At 35.3% G+C, this 22,160-nt stretch overlaps 2 protein-coding genes across 5 annotated transcripts in view; both read left to right on the top strand.

Annotated features, from left to right (window-relative positions):
- Positions 1-1,794: 1,794 nt before the first annotated feature.
- soul4 (heme-binding protein soul4) lies at positions 1,795-9,499 on the top strand. 4 transcript variants are annotated; one of them, XM_051095156.1, is made up of 7 exons: positions 2,015-2,077; positions 2,754-2,820; positions 3,554-3,744; positions 3,919-4,010; positions 5,038-5,179; positions 7,759-7,942; positions 8,042-9,499. In XM_051095156.1, exons 3-7 carry the CDS (start codon positions 3,585-3,587, stop codon positions 8,214-8,216), a joined length of 753 nt encoding a protein of 250 aa, XP_050951113.1. In that variant the 5' UTR covers positions 2,015-2,077; positions 2,754-2,820; positions 3,554-3,584; the 3' UTR covers positions 8,217-9,499. The 4 variants fall into 4 exon arrangements, with proteins under 4 accessions (XP_050951114.1, XP_050951111.1, XP_050951112.1 ...); XM_051095157.1 differs by lacking the exons at positions 2,015-2,077; positions 2,754-2,820 and adding an exon at positions 1,795-1,882; XM_051095154.1 differs by lacking the exon at positions 2,754-2,820 and having other exon boundaries at positions 1,925-2,077; positions 8,042-9,498.
- Positions 9,500-16,869: 7,370 nt separating this feature from the next.
- The window catches only part of ptk7a (protein tyrosine kinase 7a), a 36,376-nt gene continuing 31,085 nt past the window's right edge, over positions 16,870-22,160 (top strand). The window contains exon 1 of the mRNA XM_051095269.1: positions 16,870-17,274. Within this exon, the coding sequence (XP_050951226.1) occupies positions 17,193-17,274 (82 nt within the window). The 5' untranslated portion in view covers positions 16,870-17,192. The remainder of the gene's footprint in view (positions 17,275-22,160) is intronic.

Raw genomic sequence — 22,160 nt, 5'->3', positions numbered from 1 at the left:
CGAGTTCAAATGTATGCTAAGTTGAAAATTATATGCTGCATAATTCAATTTGTCTTATATTTTTTGTCTATGGGTGTTTTCACTTGTTTCAAATGTTCATGTTTTGATTATTACTGTTGTCTCTAGTAATTCTGTGTCTGCTTTTTAATTTCCAAACTATTTTTGGTTAATTTGAAGCCAGCAATAGTAATAGTAAATGCAGCTTCAAAGGCTCTAAATGATCCCAGCCGAGGAAGAAGGGACTTATCTAGCGAAACGATTGGTTATTTTTTTCCGAAAAATTTAAATTTGTATACATTTTAAGAACAAAAGCTTGTGTAACATTAGCTCTGGGATGTGCGTTCACGTACTATTGAATCAAGTCAAAAGGTCACACGTTACGTAGGCGGAACTACAGACCCAGTGTTTACAAAGCGAACGCACAAAGACTAACAAAGTGCAAGTAAGTCAAACACTGTTTACAAACAAAAAGCTACAACGTCAGATGATTCTGAAGTTGCAGGAGAAAATGAGATGGAGTTTTTCGCCATACTCTACCTTTTTGAGCCGGAGTACACAGACAATGAGTGTTTTTTAGAGTGCTTTGAAGCTGCATTTAAACTACGTTTTGGAAGTTCAAAATCGGGGCACCAATTAAGTCCGTTGTACGGACAAAAATGCTGAAATGTTTTCCTCAAAACCATAATTTCTTTGAACTGAAAACAGAAAGACATGAACATCTGGAATGACAAGAGGGTGAATACATTATTTGTAAATTGTTGTTCTGGAAGTGGACTTCTCCTTTAAAAGTAATAGTTTAATTCAATGTAATAAACAGTTCTCTGTTATATTTCCCTGTTTTTTAACTGAAATAGTGCTGATTCTCGTGCCAGTGATGCCGGTGAGGCTGCTATTCCCCTGGAAAAGTGCAAACTTCAGACCTCAGAAAGTACTGTGAAACTACTGACGTAATCATAGCAATGATCATCCTGATTTAAAAACCTGAATATCAAACACGTTTGATATGAAGAAGCCTTCCAATCGGGGCAGCCTTCATCGTGCCGCAGTGACGTAAACAGCGTTCAAACGTGCCCGTCAAAGGACGCAGCCTTTGAATTGGGATGCAGCTTACGCCCCTATGCACATAGCTACACATAATGAACACACGATATACACGCATATGACGTTTTCACAATGGCACGTTTTTGTAGTTTACATGGAGTTTTCAAAATGGAGTTTATATGGAGTTTTCTTTAAAACACCATTCTCAAAAATTTGCAATTTTAAGCCACCAAAACACTGTTGCATAAATGATGGCTGCATAAAACAATATCATGTAAATGAACTCAAGATATAGCACTTTGTTGTAGGCCTATTGCGTTGAGTTGTGTATTGTGAAACATACTCACTATCCGTAGAGACAGAAGACTAAAAATGAACCAATTAAATTCATTTTGACAATAATAATAATAATAATAAATAAATATAAATAAAAATAGCAATAAATATTACAAATGTAAACAGATGGTCCTTGTGGTCTCAATATGTCTGTCTCATCCTCATCCTGCTTTTTGTTAAATCAAACAGCTTTTATGATAAAATGAACATGAAAAATACTTTTTTTTTTATTTATATCTAAACCTATTTTGAGGAAGAAACTTAGTGCAGAAATTATTACCTTTTAAGTTGCTGTAAAGTATTTCCATCATAGTTCTAACTTTAGCCACACCCCTTTCTCTAAAATCCCGCCTACCTGTCAGCCAATCCGATGTCAGTAATCACGGACGCGCGTGTTTGACAAACAGAAAACGCTTCCGATTGGCTGTTTTGACGTTTTTGGCATTCTAGTGTCGGCATATGAAGATGTGATTTGTCACGACATCTGTTTCAGTGCATTTTCAAGGTAGTTAACATATTATATACGTTTTCTCACCAAAAACAAAAGCTATAGACTATAGACGCGGTAAAAACATACATTAAAGTGGTGTTTGTAAACATGCTGAGCAGCATGAGATTGAGCACTCTTCCGCGCATGCGCAGTGCGACGCCGCACAATCCCAGCGCTTGAAGCTGTGCAGTGCGTTTGTTGTGTCTACTGGTAAGTAGGTCAGTATTTATTAACACGATAATACTTTGTTTTAAATATTATGTTACAGACCAAACGATCAGTGTTATATATCGGAAGTGATCGACGGGAGTAAACGCGGTGGGCGTCATGTATTTAAAACAATGTTTTACACATTTCCGTTTGCTGGGCAAACTGGACGCTTAATATGTATATTAAAGTGCATTGATGAATGATGTAGGGAGGCTCGTGTGCAAATCCTTCAGCATTTCTACTCAGGTTTTCGTCTGTCTGCAGTCACGCGCTGTTGCGTTAAACATCAGTCTCTTTAATTTCATCCGTTCATGTTTTAACTCATGTGATGAAGATGCAATGATCACATTGCCTTTTGTCCCGATGAAATGGCTTTGTGCAAGAACAAAATCACATCGAAAAGCTTTCGATGAGGCCTTCTGTCTATTTTTTTATTTATGCTTCCTGTTTCTGATTGCTGATCGTGTGAACTTTGAGATCGCTAATGTTTATTATTAAAACATGCTGTGCTTAGTACACCTGCGTGGGTCCAGTGAATGCATTTACATTTTTTGGGAACTAAATGCATGTGTGCATGCATGTTTTGGGGGTCAAAACAGTAGAAATGTTTTTGGCACTTTCTCATGGTGCTATCAGTAATTAAGGCTGATCATGCACATGCTTCATGCCATGCTAGTGTTTTTACAGTGCCAGCTTATCTGTACTAGTTTCCACTAGTAGCAATGGAAAGGAGAAGAAATACTGTAAGTAGCTTTTTTTCTTAGACTATTTATTAAATATAAATCATATTTACTTAATATTTAAAAAATAAAATATTCTGTTTATATTGACATCACACGAACAGCATTAAAATGCTTTTTAAAAGATAAAAAAGTTAATCAAACTTGTATTATTTATGCCTATGCAAATGTTATAATTTGATTTTTCATGACACATTTGCATGTATATTTGCATTTTGGTGATGTCGTTGCAAAAGTTGATTTCAAACCAAAAAGGGAAAAAAATACACTTAATTAAAAACAAAATGCCACATAATTTAAAAAAAAAAAAAGTGACTTTTTATCTGACAATTCTGACTTTGTCACAGTTTAGAATTTATATCCTGCAATTCTGAGTCAGCACCTCACAATTTAGATTTTTTAAAAACGTTTTTATATTATACGTTATATATATATATATATGCACACACATTTTAAGGGTGCCTTATTTATTTTTATTTTATTTTAAGAAATGATTTGGTAATGATTTTTAAATTATGGAAATGATTTTTAAATTATGGAAATGATTTACATTCACAAAATGCATTTCATGATTCAGACTCATTTGTCCATGAAATTAGGCCCGGATTAGACACCGAGAGCAAGCCAAGACTAGCAAATTCATGATTTAATGTTGAATGCTGATACAAGTTTAGACATTCAAAACCGTTGCTTTGTGAAATCATTGTTAGTTTTCTCATTCGTTTTCTGTATTAAGAGTTTCCTGATCGACTGTGACATTTGGCACAATGGCTCTGATCTCCATCGAGGATCTCGACGGACTGGAGGATGAGCAGGTGGACGATGACATCGCCGACAGCTCCGAACCAATGGATGATGAGGAGCAGGACAGAATGTACGCCCACTGGCAAGCGGTTGGAAGGACACATCAGGTGTCTGTTCCCAGAGGTACGAAGCTACTGACAGACACACACTATGAAAGTGGCTGTCAACAGCCTGTGACATATTTCCATGGAAACTGAGTAGGAGACGAAATGACTGGCTGATCTAGTTCTCATAAGAGAGTCTAATGTAATCCTTATGGATCAAGCTGGTTTTAGATTGACTCTGGTTTCTGTGCAGAGATGAGAGGACCCATTCAGGAGATGACGAGAAGGAACCAGACCTCAGAACGAGAGCAAGTGCCTTTTGCAACCATCTCCAGACACGAGAAGGTAAAATCAGCTGATTTGTGCTGTTTTATGTTAGTTTGTATTTTGCTGGTTCTTGAAACACAGGGCAAAATATGCCTACAAATAGGAAAGTAGAAACATTTCCAGTTTGAAATTAATTGTTTCACTAGAACAACTGAACAATTTTCGCTTTATTTTCTCTGTGTTGTATCATAATCGTGACATTATGAGCAATTATCTCCTAAAATATCAGGCCACAACTCATTAAAAACAGAAACATAACTATTAGGGGTGTGCAATGTTGACAAAAAATGAAGATAATTAAACAATATTTTGCTGATTATGCTCGTACTTTGGCTGGTTTAGGCCTGGCATGAATAAATAAACATGATGCTAAAACCGCCAATAGGTGGCGGCAAGTCCCAGTCTTAATGAGTGATTCATTGAATCATTCATTCATATGATTTGTTTGAAAGACTGATTCCTTTAGAAATGAAGCAAGTGACACAAGCAAATCTTTATGAATGGATTATTGAATCATTGACTCAAATGATTTGTTCAAAAACAGATTAATTCAGGAACAAAACAATGCTTTATTGGGAACTATTTTCGACACTGTTGTGTCTAAAATGTAACTCACTCAATATTCATGTTTTTTGAACTGTTGTATAAAGTTAGTATAAAGTAGTCAGTTTGAAGTGGATCAAACCCTATCATAATAGTCGTCTGTTCTTGTCTTAGGACAACTTTGAACTTTTTTGATCTACTTCAAATGTTGACTACTATATTTGCAATTGCATTTATGTGCTAATGTTCAGGAAAATGCCACTATTACTATATCATATAAGAAACAAAAATCCATACATGGATTTTTTTTGCTTTTATAACTTATAACTTTATAACTTAAATTGTAGTTTCATAATGGTAGTGAGGCTTTTGGACTCTCAATGTGTTTGTGATTGTTTTTGAGTGGCATTGGCAATAATGTCAGCTCACATGCCTTTAAAACAACAATAACATATTATCATAGTTGATAAATTGATGAGCATCTGTGTATGTGTTTGTGCAGCTTGGTGAAGTCATGTACGAGGAGAGAGTGTATCCTCCAGGAAAATGGGCATGTGTCAGTAAAGCAGATACGCTGTACGAGCAAAGCATCTCCAATGCTTTTATGAAACTCATGCGCTTCATCTGCAAGGAGAATTCAACAGGTAAACATGCATACACATACACACACATACATGCATTTTCAGCTCAGTGCTCTACTGCAGGATAGCGTTAGAGACTAAATGCAGAAAATAAATTGATTCCCATTTAAAGAGAAACTTTTTACCACTTGAACTTATGATGTCACTACATGGAAATAACCTGACTTATTAATAAAGCCATGTAAGTGTGGTTTTCCTGCATTATCAGGTTACTGATGTGCATGTAAATAGTGAAAACTGGTTATTTTAATGCTGATATTTGTTAGTTATCAGCTTACTGGTGTGCATGTAAATGTGCTCACTGTCACATTAAAGGTGCAAATTTAAGGCACAAGACTGGCCAAAGTGCTGTACATAAACAAATCTAATCTTAAATCTCACACATAAAACAGAAATAAAATATATACATTTAAAAGACCAAAAAAAAATGACAGATAAGCATTCTGAAGACTACCATACTACAATGTAATGAGAAAGGTGTATTAGAAGGCCAGATTGAACAAATGTGTTTTTAAAAGAGACTTGAAAATGGAAATGGAAGGTGCAACTCTAATCTCTAGCGGCTGATTGTTCCATAACCGAGTCATGTTTACTGTTGTTTGATGAATAATTGTGGACAAAATCCAGTCATGTTATTAGGAATCCATGTGATCAGGAAGTTTGCGTGAGATTTCCACATGCAGATTTTGCAGTGGTTTCAAGTTGGTCACGCAGATTTGCCACGTTTACCAACAGAAAGCTGTGTGGTTTGGAAGTGACTTCTGTTTGAGCTGTGCTTCATACATCACTATGCTACTGACAGTAGTCAATAGACAACGTTTTTTTTTTTGTCTGTGCAGTTTTGCCGAAATCACACTAGAAGGCCGAACAGTTAGTTGAATCAAAATCAGGTGAACTAAACAGCAAAAAAAAAAAAAAGTGAATTAAAATAAACGGGTTATATGAAAATCTAACACTAAAGTGGACCAAAAAAAAAAAAAAAACAGATTTGAATCCACATTGAGTCCAGATTTACACAGACATTTTGCTACTAATACCACACCTTAAGTTGTACAGTTAGTTGAATCAAAATCAAGAAACAGATTTGAATCCACATTGAGTCCAGATTCACACAGAAATTTTGTTAGTATCACCACACCTTAAGTTGTACAGTTAGTTGAATTAAAATCAGGTGACTTGAACACCAAAATGTTTGAATTAAAATAAACAGGCTATACAAATCTAGCACTAAAACAGATTTGAATCCACATTGAGTCCAGATTCACAGTATTTTTCACCACACCATTAGTTGTACAGTTAGTCAAATCAAAATCAGGTGGACTGAACACCAAAAAAATGTGGATTACAATAAACAGGCTATAAAAAAAATTACAACTAAAGTGGACCAAAAAACAGATTTGAATCCACATTGAGTCCAGATTCACACAGAAATTTGGCTAGTATCACCACACCTCAAGTTGTACAGTTAGTTGAATCAAAACCAGGTGGACTGAACAACAGAAAATGTGAATTAAAATAAACAGGCTATAAAAAAAATCTAGCTCTAAAATGGACCAAAAAAAAAAAAGATTTGAATCCACATTGAGTCCAGATTCACACAGTAATTTTGCTAATATCACCACACCTTAAATTGTACAGTTAGTTGAAATAAAATCAGATGGACTGAACACCAGAAAATGTGAATTAAAATAAACAGGCTATAAAAAAACTATCCCTAAAGTGGACCCAAAACCAGATTTGAATCCACATTTGAGTCCAGATTCACACAGATTTTTTTTTTCTAATATCGCCACACCTCAAGTTGTACAGTTAGTTGAACAAAAAACAAGTGGACTGAACACTAGAACAGGCTATAAAAAAAATCTAGCTCTAAAGTGGACCAAAACAACAGATTTGAATCCACACAGAGTTCAGATTCACACAAAAATTTTGCTAATGTCACCACACCTTAAGTTAGTTGAATCAAAATCAGGTGGACTGAACACCTGAAAATGTGAATTTAAATAAACATGCTATAAATAAAAATCTATTACTAAAGTGGACCCAAAAACAGATTTGAATCCATATTTGAGTCCAGATTGAACAAAAAACACACACTAGAACAGGCTATAAAAAAATCTAGCTTTTTTCTAATTCACACAAAAATTTTCTAATATCGCCACACCTCAAGTTGTACAGTTATAACAGTTTTATAATAAAAATCAAGTGGACTGAACACTAGAAATGTGAATTAAAATGATCAGGCTATAAAAAATCTAGCTCTAAAGTGGACCAAAACAACAGAATCCACATTGAGTTCAGATTCACACAGTAATTTTGCTAATATCACCACACCTTAAATTGTACAGTTAGTTGAATTAAAATCTGGTGGACTGAACACTAAAAATATGTGAAATAAAGTGGGCTAAAAAACACTCAAGTGTACTTAAAAAAAAAAAAAAAAAAAAAAAAGAATTTGTCCAGATTCAGTGTGAATGCAAATAAGGACTTCTCTTCAGTTCACTTTTGGGTATGGATTTTGTGACCACTCTTATAGAATACACAGTTTCCCAGTTTGCTCATTTTAAGCTCTGTGTCACCAGGACGGTATCTTGGCATGTCAATACCTGTTGTGAATGAGATTACGATGACAGATGACGGCACTAACTTCAGGAAGGATGTATTGACGGCATATTATCTGCCTGCCGAGTTCCAGGCCAGACCGCCTGAAGCGAACGATCCTGATATTAGAATCGTTCACAGGGACTCGATTCGGGTCATAGCCAGGTACCCAACCACCCTTCCTAACCAGACCCTTGGATATCAGCTTTTAGATCTGTATGAATGTTCTAGAATGATTATAGTTCATCCTTCCTTCCATTCTAGGGTGTTTTATGGCACCACAACAGAGGAGACCATCTCTCGTCAGATTAGCATGCTTTGGGAGCTTCTGGGCAACTCTGAGGATGTTCTCCAAGACCGTTACATGGTAGCCGTTTATGAGAATCCTGGCGTACCCCAACGCAGAAATGAGATCTGGTTCATTCGCCGTGGCTCGTGAACGTTTCACAGCTCGCCTTTTAAGCCAGCAGAGATGTTTGAATAGCTGAATGTCTCGAAATGAAGGGGTGAAGCTAGTCACAATCAAAACCCATTTATCCTTTTATATTGTTGTGAGTGCGATGCAGAAAATATTTGTTTTTAATCAGTGAGTAAAGAAACTGCAGCTTGTTTCATAAGATATAGATTATACACTAACATTACAGCACTGTATATAGCCTGCTGTTGATTTCAGGGTCAACGTGGAATTGCTAAGAGACATCAGCAGGTGACTTCACCCTGGCATTATTTTTTACTTGGACAGTATGAAGACGATTTATTATGCTTCCTGTGTTTTTTGCTTGATTTAAATATTCAACACTACTTGAATTCGCTGTTATTGTTCGATTTGTTTTAGTGCAGAAAATTGTTTATCTAGGTTTTCCGTAGTGCCCTAACATGGTGTCAGCAATGATAACGGATATTATAATGTTCACAACTAATCTGTGAACGGTAAATCCTTCAATAATGGCATTTGTAGCTTGTTAGTTGCTTTATATGTGGGTTGAGAAACAGGTTCAGGTTTTAGGAAAAAAGTATTTACAGCTCTTCATACTTATCATATTATTGTAATTTTAAGTAGTCATTTAAATTTTGTGTTGGAAAACTGTTGTAAATTTAAAATATTTTTTGTACTTTTGTGTAACAGAGTTTCAAACCATTTATTAGACAATCATTGGTCAGAGCTTTTCTGTCTCTAAATCTCAATTTACATTTTTATCTCATGAGCCAGTCAAATTATTACCTGTTAGATATTAGTAGTCTATTCCAGTTTAAATTTGCCACGAGTATGGCAGTAGTATGGTTTTTACGGGTATGCTTGTTGACCTCTTTTCTAAAGATGGAGTCTACAAGTCTAGTATATCTAAACACAGCTTTTTCTCCAAATGAATGGGACCACCTGGCAAAATAGCCCTTTGCAGCAGTATTGTTTCTGAGCACTATTTGATCTCAAGTAACTGCATTTACTTAATGTATTTTGTTGTTGTGTTTTAAATGATCTAATCACTGTTATGACACTTTTTTTAACATGATTCCTTGCTTTTGTGACATTGATGGCTTAGGTTGTACTTTTAATTGATGTTTGCCCTGTCAAAGTAAAGTCTGAAGTCTGTAATAATACTAATAAACCTTATTTAAAGAACACTTTGTGTATATCAACATGCTTTACAAAGAACTGAAAAAGTTTAATAAATGTATACAAATAAAGTGTTTAAATAAATGGTGTCTAATGTTGTCGTGGATAACTAAAGCACCAATTCAGAATGAGCACGTTTAAAATAAATAGTTTATACTACTATACAATAGTTTTATGTCCAACTCACTTTTGTGCTTAAAATAGTCTAGAAAAACATTTGTTGTGGAAACTGAACTCATTACAAGCCGCGGTTGCGTGTGACCTCACTGACATGAATCTTCAGAAACAGATCTTCAGTGAAATTAGGTCAACACATGATGTCTGGTAAGAAATGTGACATAGAAATGTGAAAGTTAATATATAAACAGTGATTATTTACATGTTCATCCATGAAGTTTACAAATGTATATTAGTTTAATAACTGGACACAAGTTTTCATTCTGTAAGTTACCATAACCAGCTAATGGATAAACGTCTTACTGTATATTAGATGAAAAGCAATATGTGAAAAGTGTAGTACTTACAAATTCACAGTATTCATAAAACGGCAAGCAAAACGTACCTGGATGACCTACTATTTCGGAGATTCTGAGGTGCACATCTGATAGGCACTCATGCTATCCCATGAGGCCATGATTGAAGAGAATGGCCGTAGGTCATATGACAATGACAACATGATGAATGTAGAACATCCGGATTACTTTCATAGCGCACATTAATACAATAACATTTTTTATTGGTCACTAAGTACTTAATCAAAAGAAGTACCTAGAAAGTATGTGATTTCAAATGTATGTAATTGCATAACATGGTTTTGGATCACACATGTTGTTTAAAATTCTCAAATTTCAAAACTGTTTTACGAGTTTTTGGCTACTGACAAAAATGTTTTTGGAAAGATGTTTCATAAGCTGAAAAAACTAAACAACAGTGCAATCCATTGAAGGCAGTTGTGGTGCTCCTCTGACGAAGGTTTATTGTAAGACTAGAGGGCATATGGGTGTGGCGAGACAATAACCAATTATCTTAATGCCACCTGAGACAGGCCTGAGGAGCAGGCAAGTATCTTCGAATGAAATAACTCAAGATTTTATAAATTCAACATTCCACCCTATTCTAAGTGGAAATGTAAAAGGGTTTTAGGGAACATTTAAGATATTTTTTAAACATTAATTATTTTTAGAACTTTTAAAGTTAACTGTAAAACCACTTTGGAAAGATATGTTTTGTAATTTGTATGTATTATTAGAAATGCATGTGTTTTAGTATCAGTTTGAATGAGTGTTTTAATTTTAATTTTAGTTCAATTTTTAGTAATTTAGTTTTGTGATTTTTATTACTTTATAATTCAGTTTAAGTTAAACCAGTTTTCTCCCTGTTAACATTCATTTTATTTCAGGTAACAAAAAATATTTTTATGGTTTTAGTTTTAGTTAACTATAATAACCCTGAAACAATACACACTTAATATGAAGTCAATATTTTAATCATTTGCTTTGGCTTCAATACAGTAACAATATAATAGCCATTTATTTAATATTCCATACATACTGTCATATATAATGTTTTCCTTGTCTTTCAAACTGTATAAATGGGACTATATTAAATATTTTAGATCATATTTAGGGGTCTAGTTGGCATCAAACTGTTTAAAAATAAGTATAGAACATTTTTTCATATTAACCCATTACATTTGGAGTTTTCCCTCCACCTGCAGCATTCAATGCAAACATTTTGGTGTTTGCAGAAAGTTTTTCTGAACCGGAGAATCCAGAATAACTGTCATAATCTAAGACTGTGTTATTATGCTACCTTCGGTAGAAATATGAAGGCTTAAGCTTTCAGCAAAAGAAAAAAAAAAACCTTCCTGAGCACTATCTCCAGCTAAATTATGAGGATTTTACATGGTGAGTGATGTCTGGGATAGCTTGAGTCTACAGTAAGCTTTCTCTTGTCAAGGAAAAGGGAGTGGATGATTGTAGTTGACTGTCAGTTTCACGGATAGTTAACAGGTGAGCAGTTAGAAGAATAATTGGGCTCCAATAATTCAAGGTACCCTAGGAAGTGTAGACTAGAGTCTATGGTAAGCCACCTAAATTAGCAGGATCAACCTTGGCAACCACATTTGACAAACACTCCCATGGGTGAAGCTGTAGAACCGGGAGCGCCTGTTTTCAGTCTCCCCACAATCCCAGTGGTGACGCCAATCTTACACCAAAAGTGCTAACTTAGCTTATTGTCTTACATAATGATCTTGCAAACTAACTCCCACAGTGCTCTTCTACAAAAAAATATATAATAAATAAAAACCTGCTCAAAAATCAGCTGAGAATCTGTTTTGTGCTGGTTAGTGCTGGTTTGGTAACATCATGAAACCAGTTGATTGATGGAGGCTTGCTAGTTAAGTTATGCCAGCTTCCAGACCACAACATACAGTATCCTGGATGGACTGGCAAACTGGTAGTAAAAAAATGACAGACTTCCCTCTGATGACATATGCAGGACTTCCCAATCATTGGCTTTGATAGCACACTTCAGCTGCATCCGAAAACTGAAATGTGCTGCCTCTGGCACGTCCAAACCCAGTGATTGTGTCACATTGTGTCTACTGAGATACCTTCATCTCATCGATTTTTAAAGGCAGCAAAGTCATATCCTTTGCTGCCCTTGATATGCCAATAATGGGTTTCATTCTGTGACAGTTGAGTTAAAAAATAAAGATTGAAAACAAATCTACCTTATAATGATAAAAATCCATGCAGTGGTTTTTAATTAATCTGTAAAAATAATATCCCCTTTTTCAAATCGAGCCGTTCTCAGATGCCTGTTGTTGTGGCGTCACACCACCAGAGGCCGCTCCCACCATAGTTGATTGACATGAGCGTTTTACCTCAGATCAGCTGTAACAGTCCGACCTCCATTGTTTTGATGCTGGAGCAGGGATGTAAGTTAGACAAGAATATCTCTGATTGAGTGATTGAGGTGTTGTGTTGCTGGTGTAATAATGAACGTAGTGGTCGTCATTTACTCCCGACATCTGAGCCGCTGAAGATGAAGTGGATTATGTTTGTTTGTGAAGGGAATGCGCCTCCCGATCTACATATATCCGTTTATGTTCCCGTGAATCATTCGTGATCCAGCTTCACTTACAGCAGAAGTGAGTATAAGCGTTTTTTTATGAATCTTTGCGATCTGCTTTCCTAATAATGTGCTAGTTAGCAAGTTTAGCGGCTAAACACGGCTAAAGTAAACAGGCTCGTCACTCCACAGAGAGAAGAGAGGGGCGGGGCGAGCAGAGCTCATTTGCATTTAAAAGAACAATCCCCTCAATCAAAGTCTATTATAGACTTTTCATTAAGACCCTAAAGAATCATATCAACTTGTGGAAAATGGGCATCCAGTGACCCCTTTGACAACACCACCATCATCATTTTCGTGTAAACACCCAATACGTGAATCTTTGAAAACGGTGACGTCATGCGCATGCGTAGTACGTGTTGATTTTAAAGGTAATCATGAACAAACAAACGTTTTTTTGTCAGTTTTCACGGATATGTGTAAACGCAAATCGATTTGAAAATGTTGCTGTGTATACGTGAAACTTTTTAAAAACGCAAGGGAAAAACTTTTTCCTTTTTGGCTACATCATTGTATTGTAAACATAGCCTGAATGTTTCAGTTGATTGTCAGTTTGCGTGTAAATGTATGTTTTTGACCAAATTTTTCCACTTTTGGAAATTTCTCATAGGAAATTGTAATAATTTAATAATATTGTACTAATTAAACATTTAAATATAATAAAACTTTTTTTTTTTTGCCTCAAAAGCCTGTCTGAAATCAGTGTCAGGAGGTATCTTCATGTGCAAAGACTGTCTGCAAGTCATTGTCTGACAGGGCAGTAACACAAGTCAGCTGCCTAAGCTTTCAGACACGGCCTTCACGTAAACTTGAGTTCTTTTGGCCACTACAGACTCTGCAGCAGTCAAAAACCAACTTCTACCCAATAGTTAACAAGCAATCGCACCCTAAACCATTGTGGTCTTCCTCTGAGTCCACACTTTCGCCTCACTGCGGGCTCGGCAGAAGTGCACATTGAGGTCACAAGTGACCTTCTGAAATCTAATAGCGAATAAGACACTCTATGGTCTTGTGGACATAATGAACACACGTACACGGTAGCCATTGTCCACACCGCAAGTGTACATGAAGTGCACCATTTAGGACAGGACCATTACATCACAAAAAGTATGGACTCAAAAGAAGACCTCAGGGTACCATTTTGGACAGAGCAATTTAGTCCACTTAACCCCCCGGCACCTGCAGTCTCGTGTTCATCTGCATCCATTTTTGCGAGCAATGCCCACATCTAAAAAAAACAAACAACTAAGTCCCTGCCCTATATATTTTTTTCATAACCTGTTACACTTGCTTGAAAATCACAATATGGAAGAGAATATCTGTTTCTATTTCAGTTTCAACACAACTTTATACTCTTGTTGGTCTACAAAAGTTGAATAATTCTTTTTATTACACTCCCATAACTTGGAAATCACAACTTAAAAATTCCCAGGTTAACTTTGATGGCAGAGGAAACCTGAGCGTACACATTGTAAATACTAGATTCAAAGAAATACTAGAAGGGACAGTTCACCCAAAAATGAAAAACAAACATTCAAATATTAACATTTGTCTTTTGATTACATTCATCATTTCTTTTCTTGTCATGATAGCCATATGGGTGATTCTATAATTGGAAAAACATTTGGCTTTTCAGAAAGTTAGAGGGGGAAAAAAGATCACTAACAGAATAACAGAAATGTTTTCCAGTATCTTATTGAAAACATATTTCATTTTAATAATTCAGTGCTTGTAATAAATTATAACTGGAAAAATCCTTCTTGTTTCAGGACAAACAGTCCTTACATTCCGAAACTTGAAACTGAGATAATATTTCACCTATGCATACCTTAAAAAAGAAATAAAAATACCCATGTCTTCACAGAACCATCCATTTGGAGCAGCTATTTTTAATCTGAAAATGCATTATATACAATAATAATAATAATAATAATAATAAAAAAAAAACACTTTGTATTTTTGTGAAAATAATTCATAAACAGAGTTGAACCATTAAGTAACAGAACTGTAAAGTAACAGAATTGACTGGTGGACTGTCAACTCTGTTACCACATTGTCAGTATTGTTAGTCTACCTTGGTAACAGAGTTTGACGGTAACAGAATTGACAATTGTATTTTTTTGCCAATAACTCTACTTGCTTGCAAGTACAGCACATGGCACTAATGAAATCATGACTAAAAGAATTTTAAACAACCCAATGTGTGATCAGTAATAAATTCTGTTTTTCTTTTGATATTGTGGTTTTGCTTTTTAGATTTTTTTTTTTTTCTCAGAGAAAGCACACACAGACGTTTCAGTGCTTCAGACCTTATTAGTGAGGGAAGGTGACATAATTTCCTGTATCTTACATAGTTGTGGGAGACAGTTCCACCAATTTAAAGGCAAAGTATGGTTCGGTATCAGAGTTGATGCAAAGTCTATGGACACATTTTTATAAGAAAAAAAGTTACTTTTAAACTATTTAATGTTTAAATTTAATGTAGACTTAGGTAAATGACTGTTTAGTGCTTTTATAAATAAAATGAATGAAATATTACTAAAACAAAAGAACAAAATAAATAAATAAATAAAAAATTGATTACACAATGATTTATACAATACACTAATTCCAACAACAAGAAATCATGATCTTCAGCCACTGAAGACACCTTTTACAAAAAATTAGTATACTGTTATGCACCATAACATCTTGTAATTCATAACAATGAGTAACAAATTATTAAAATGATTAAAAAATATATAACCATTTGAAAAAAAGCTGAAAAAATAATGAATTCGGACACCAAATGTACCTGCAGTTATAGAATCACCTATTCCTATATATAATACCTAAAAGACACAAAATTACAATGATTTTTTTTCTTTTTTTTTTTTTTTTTGCACACATAAACCAGATATAAATCAACACAATAATGGATGACAATATAATAAAATAAAACAGGAAGACAATAAAGGAGAAAGGAAAAAAAAGAGGAACAGAGGTAGCAGCTCAGATTACATAATCATCAAATCAGTACACATTTTCACAAATTTGACACTTTTTTCATTGTTAATGTTTTTAAGTGTTAAAATTAGGTAGTTGAGGTCACAAAGAAAATTATGTAATTTGGGTAATGTTGAAGAAAATTTACATTTCTGAATATAATTTTTTGCCAGTAAAATAAATATGTTTCCTATATATTCTATGTCATGTTTACAATGAGAAAAATAACAGAATATATTGCACATAGTGAAATCAATGTTTAAATTGGATTTTGAAGCAAGGAATTTGGACAAGTCAATCCAAAATTCTTTAACAAGGGGCATTTGAAAAAAAGATGATCAATTGACTCAGTATTAAAATTACAAAAATTACAGTTGAACTGAGCATTACCAAACTTAGATGTAATCTCATTAGTGGGGTATATATTATGCAAAATGTTTAAATGTAATTCTTTAACTTTGTTGGGTACACAAAATGTATAAGGTAAGAGCCATGCTTTTTCCAGTTAATCTTATCTATTAAAGAATTCCAAAAAAAATTTCCCCTTGGTGTAACTTTTTTTTTTTTTGACATAAAAAACATATTTCTTACATTTTTGTTGGGTCGTAAATACTTTTGCCATCAACCAAAAACTTTTGCTCACTTTTTACAGTTTTTTCAAATGATAAGTGGCATTAGGCGAACAAGACCATTTGGTATAGCTTTCACCACTTTAAGGAATTCCTTATGAACAACAGGGAAATTGTATTTGAAATCACCATAAGAATAAACATTCCCTTGTGGATCCAGCATATCACACAGATAATTGATACCTTTTTCATGCCAGTTTTTTTTTTAAAAAAACCCGACTTGTTCTTTACTAAAATGCTTTTGTTGTTCCAAAGCTTCACTTTATGCGGGGAGAAAATTATGAACGAAACAAAGTTTCCATGCCAAAAGTGCCTGTTCATGGCATTTAGAGAGTTTTATGGGAAGTTAACAAAAATGTAAGACCTCCCAGATTTCTATACATACTGTGTGGAATAAAATGCCAAATAGAGTCTGGTGAATTAACACAATTCTTTAGCCAATTTACTTAAAAATGCAATGAAATTGAGTTTAATCAGAGAGCGCACTTGACGTCACAGAGAGCAGCAAACCAATGCATCTGGCCAACAGAGGGCAGTCCTGATGAACAACAAATGATATTTGAGACCATTTGCTATTCTTTTGAACAACTGTGCTACTTTTGCGGCTATTTTAAATCACGGTGAATATAAGCGATATTAATTGGGTCGTTTGAACTGAGTGAAAGTAACTTCAAATGCCTGGTGTCACTGGTCTCCACTTACCTTCCTGCAGCCCCGTAGAGCCCACCCACCCATCCACTCCCACCGGAGAGAGAAACACGACTCCTGCGCTCATACAAACCCCCAGCACTGGCTGAAACACACGCTCAGAGGGGCTCTTTGTCTCCATTTCGAGGAGATTTCTGGTGAATTCAGCATGGAGCGCCTGACACATCTAACCAAACCCACAGCTCCAAACTAACGAGCACGAACTCCTGAAAGACTCGCTTTGAGGAAGACCAACAAACTGGATTTTAGCCTTTATACGACATCCTACAATTGCAGTATTTGTACATACGTGAACTTTTGAGCCTTTAATTTATACCAGTCGCTTTTATCGACTTCAACCATGGGTTTATGGACGAGAAGAAACGAGCGCAAACTTATAAACGCCGAGAGTGTTTTCCTAGCGTTTACTCTGGTCGCTGAAGGTAAGAACGTATCCATCCCTCCATGAGCGTGCATATTTGTTACACAGTACAGCATGCAGTTTTGCATGCTTCGGGAACGTCATATTCACTTATTTTCTTAATGCACAAACTAGTTTAGACACAGAGGCACGTCAAACTATCAGCCAACGCGAAGTTTAGTTGCGCGGAGACTCCTATCTGGATTCATTGCAGTTTGATGTGAGTTTACACAAACTTTCCAGTCATTGTGTTAACAAATACTTAAACGCTTAGAAAAAATGTTCCAGTGTGTTACCACTCAACTATAGCATGCTCATGCTTTTATATGAATGAATCAATCCACCCTCCTTTTCCACAAGTCCAAGTACAGTAATGGCTGAGGAGGCCTGTAAAATAACATCTGCATAATAGCCTGTAAAAGGAGACCAAGAAACGGGTCTGTCTTTTTATCTACACTTGATAGGGCGCATGCAGTGCATATTTGTAGGCGCCTAAGTGAACTTCACGAGGCACGTCTATCATTTAGGTAAAACACGAGCTGAATATCAATTGCACCAACTTAGACTTCTTGAATGTTAATTAGACTTTGCCTCGGTCAAGTCAAGTACAAGTTTATTTAAATATCCACCGCAGTGCAGCACGAAGAAGTGATTGAAATTCCAGAAAAGGCGAAGATATGATAAGTACGTTTAATGTAGGAGTCAAAGTATGGTATATAAATATGTCTATAAATAGTACAATGTGTGAGATGTTCTCATTTGAAATGTTTAGTTTTACTTGACTTAGCTTGGGTTTCTCTGCAAGCTCCTCCAGGAGTGAACAATCACATCTGTGTGGCCTTTAATGAAATATGCATGGCCTGAGCTGTAGTTTATCTTGAGGGAGTTTTGGGGAGGTGTAAGATGTTAGACCTGAAGCTTCTCTTTTGAGGACCACAAAAATGGCACATGATGTTCTGTGGAGTGACCCACAGCTGAAAGTTTTCCATTTGTATCTCCTGATTAATTGAAGCCATGAGACATGGCCACAGGAGTGTTCGTGTCTTTCGTTAAAAAAAAAACAAGAGGATATGCTTACATGTTCACAGGATTTTTACTAGAGCTTCTATCCTTGTTTGGAACCAGTCAAATCCAGTTCAAGATCCTACTGGACTTGCATATGGAAGTCCTTTTGATGTTCTGCGAGGACATTTACGTTAATGGGAACTATAATAGTTCAAGTCAAACTATGCTTTCTAAAAGATCTACTGTTTATTTTGCGGTATCTTGGAATCCTATAAAATTTTCCATTAGGATTCTTGCAGATGACATGGTTTCCCAAAGAACCCTTTAGTGATTCTTAAAAGAACCATATTTTCTCAGAGTGAAGAACATTTTAATCATCTAAAGAACCTTTAGTGCTTCCACGGATATTGAAAGTTCTATGTGGAATCATAAATTCCAAAACGGAACCTTTGTTTTTAGGAGTGTAACAGAAATTCCGATTGGAAACTTTAGCAGTTTTTGACTGATAGAGATAGCTCTGGTCATTGTTGGCGGGAGGGACAGCCTCGGGGCCCATTGAAGGAACTACAACATTTGCATGAAGACTTTAAAAGATAAAAGGGTGGAGGGTAGAAACATTTCACAGGTACTTGAGGGCACTGCTTGATCTCGGGGACGAAGGGGATCCATCTCCTGTCTTTCATATGCTAATCGCAGACAGTCTGGGAAGAAATATCCCCCGCCATGCAACGTAAAGGTGTGACTGTGTGGCCGTCGGGGCTAGTTGTATATTCAGTTATGTTTTAGGTATATCTCAGATGTTGCGTTTCACTGAAATCCATTTGATTAGATGATTTTCAATAGCATATTTGAAATTCTCATTTGTTTTGTGGTCTTGATCATATTATCATAATCATTTACTTCATGGTCTTTTTAAACGTCACTCCAACAGGAGAAAAAGGGAAAACAATGTCTCATAAATTATGAATGAGAAGACTTGAGACCTACTATTGTAGTTTTGTCTGACTAGTCCAGAAGATTTTTATGTATGTCTGGTAGACTTTCATACGTACTTAAGTTACATCTATATTTAAGGCATTTCATAGGAACTTATACAGACAAGTTTGTTTGTTAGTAGTTTGTTTCAATATGCTATAAATTCATTATTTTAAAGAGCAAATGACTGAAATGATCAGTGGAGCTCACAGTGAACATGTCCTAGCCATATTTTAACCCAAAATCAAATACAATTATATTTTGCATTTAACAAAAAAAAAAAAAAAAAAAAAAAAAAGAATTTAAAAAAGGCCAATTTTGACGACCAGTACATTTTTTGGTTTACAATTAAAGAATATTGTCCTGACAATGTTCCCTTTAATTTGTATTATTGTGATCCAAAAAAAAGCCCTGTTCAGCCACAATATTTATTAAAATCAGCCTAAATTAACCTAAATTCAGTATTAATAATATTAAACATAATAAATATATATATATATATATATATATATATATAAAATAAAAATATATATATTATTAAATATATAAATATATGGGACCAGAAATTTGATTTGACCCTTTGACCTGACCATACCTTTCTATCAAAGTTATCTAAAATTAACTAGATCTATTTGCTCTGACACAGTTTATCTCTGAGTCATATTTTATTACCATTTTCTAAACTATAGCAAATAAACTGTGATAATGTAAGAAATGTTGAAGATGTCTGAATACATTTTGATTTTACTGTATACTTGCTTAACAACTTTAGTAGTATTCAGGGTTTTTATTTATTTTTACAATACAGTACAGTAATGAAGTAATAATATTTTCCTGCATTGAGAATTCATGTTTTTTTTTGTTTTGTTTTTTGATGCACAATGCATAAGAATTTAATGATATTTTCCTTTCTTTAAGTGGAAGTGGAGACTGTTTTCATGGGAGCATTTTTTAAATGAATGCTTCTTGTTACCTTCTTAAAGCTAGTCGTCTGCATACTTCAAGTACACGTCAGGTCACGATGAGTCCATTGCCACCTGTTGTCATTTATCGACTTTGTTTTTTTGTTTTCGGAGAGCTATTTTGTTTGATCAAGTAAAAGAGAAGAGCTGAACTCCACAGGAGACGTGTTGATGGACACAACAGCTGTTTTTCTCCCTCAGACATTCAGCCGCTGACACTCTTGAGACACAGCTCTCTCCTGTTAGACCATCCCAGGATAGCGTCTCGAGGCTTGTTTCAATGTAAAAGCCACTATTGTTGAGATCACACAGGTCTTCCAGGAAGTTCACACTCGTTTAGGAGGTGAAGCCTTTTGTGATGACACTCATTGTTCTTTGTTTGCAAGTTACTGTGAGGGGGGTTAAAAAACAAGAGGACCTTTAAGAGTTTACCAGTTTAAGCACTCGTTTTGCACGTTTATAGAATCGTAGTAAAACCATTGACGCTATGAAATAACTCCATTTTTGGACAGAAGTGCACCCTGAATCACCTTGAATAAACTCAGTAGAGGCCATGTCAAGCATGTCTCAACTGGTTTGAGTCTGATTAAACTTCTCCATATTCCTGGTGTTTGGCGTCCGGCCACGTTGAATCAGAGGGGGGCAGCTGACAGCGTGCCTGTTTGATCTCTTTCTTAATTAACTTCTGTAACGACAGCCCCTGAGATGCCTTAAAGTCCCTCTCTCTGCTGCCTGCTGCCACTCTGAACGCCAGTGATGAAAAACAGAGTCTTGGCGTAAAAAGTGGAGACACGTTTATCTTGGAGCCGGTTTCAGAAACGTGAGCCCGGCTGGCTTTTATGATAATGTCGTGCTCGTATATCCATGAGATTAGTTAGCTCGGTTTTAAAGTGAAAACGTAAAGCTCTGTACCATTTTAGACTTAAAGGAGTTTTAGTATGTATCGTTGCACATATGCAAATTTTACTGGTTTGGCATGCCAGGAGTTGAAAAATTGGATGTAGCTTTCAAGGTCACCAAACGCCCATTGTGGGTTGAACTTGTAATATTCTACTTAAAAGTCTTAAAGGGATAGCTCAACCAAAATTACACATTTCTGTGGAACACAAACAGATAGACATGAAATCGAATTCATTCCTTACCTGCTGTCTTAATGTAATCTTCAGCCATCCATCCACCAAAAACCCAATCACGTAGCAGAAGCAGCTGTCTCTCCTTTACTGTAAACCAAGAGTTGTGGGTTTTGCCAAGGCTTAGTCAGGATTCTCCAATGGCCTGCTAAAGATTTTCACGAGCCGATCTTCAAAACCGTAATTCCATCATCAGGGAAATTTGTTTGACCAAATGTAATTATCTGCTCGTGATGCGTACGGCATATGAGAAGGTTTTCGTAAATTATATACGTAATCCTTCAAAGTAGTAAAAATAAAACTGGTTTTCCTGATCCACAAACTATTCATTGCTAGTGTTTTGTGAGTTTGGGTTGGGTTTTGGCTGAAATCGCTTACATTTCACCCTAAAATTTAAAAAATACACATAGAAAAGAAACTCCTTACTTTTTTTTTTTGCATGATTACAGTTTCACGACAATACAATTTCATGCAATGAATTTTGCATCATGGCAATTGATTTTAGGACAATTAAAGAAGTTTTCATGCAGTCATGCAAAAACATGGTAACATTTTACATTAAAGTCATATATTAGTTAACGGTAATGTGTTATCTAACATTAACTAACAATGAGCAATACATTTGTTACAGTGTTTATTAATTTTTGTTAACATTAGTTGATAAAAGTTAATGTCAGCTCATGTTCTTTAAATATTATCAACAGACACAACTTTTGATTTTAATAATGTAGTAGTAAATCGTGACATTAAAGCAGAAGTCCACTTCCAAAACAAAGATTCACATATAATGTACTCAGCCCCTTGTCATCCAAGATGTTCATGTCTTTCTTTCTTCA

The sequence above is a fragment of the Labeo rohita genome, chromosome 22 (assembly GCF_022985175.1).
Source record: "Labeo rohita strain BAU-BD-2019 chromosome 22, IGBB_LRoh.1.0, whole genome shotgun sequence".
In the NCBI taxonomy this organism is placed as follows: domain Eukaryota; kingdom Metazoa; phylum Chordata; class Actinopteri; order Cypriniformes; family Cyprinidae; genus Labeo; species Labeo rohita.
Note: the sequence above shows the minus strand (reverse complement) of the source record. Positions and strands in the feature narration are given on the sequence as shown.

Coding starts and splice junctions, on each gene's coding strand:
- soul4 (XM_051095157.1), top strand. CDS start 3,585: ATGGCTCTGATCTCCATCGAGGATCTCGACGGACTGGAGGATGAGCAG. Junction 4,011..5,037: donor CCATCTCCAGACACGAGAAG/GTAAAATCAGCT, acceptor GTGTTTGTGCAG/CTTGGTGAAGTCATGTACGA. Junction 5,180..7,758: donor CTGCAAGGAGAATTCAACAG/GTAAACATGCAT, acceptor CTGTGTCACCAG/GACGGTATCTTGGCATGTCA.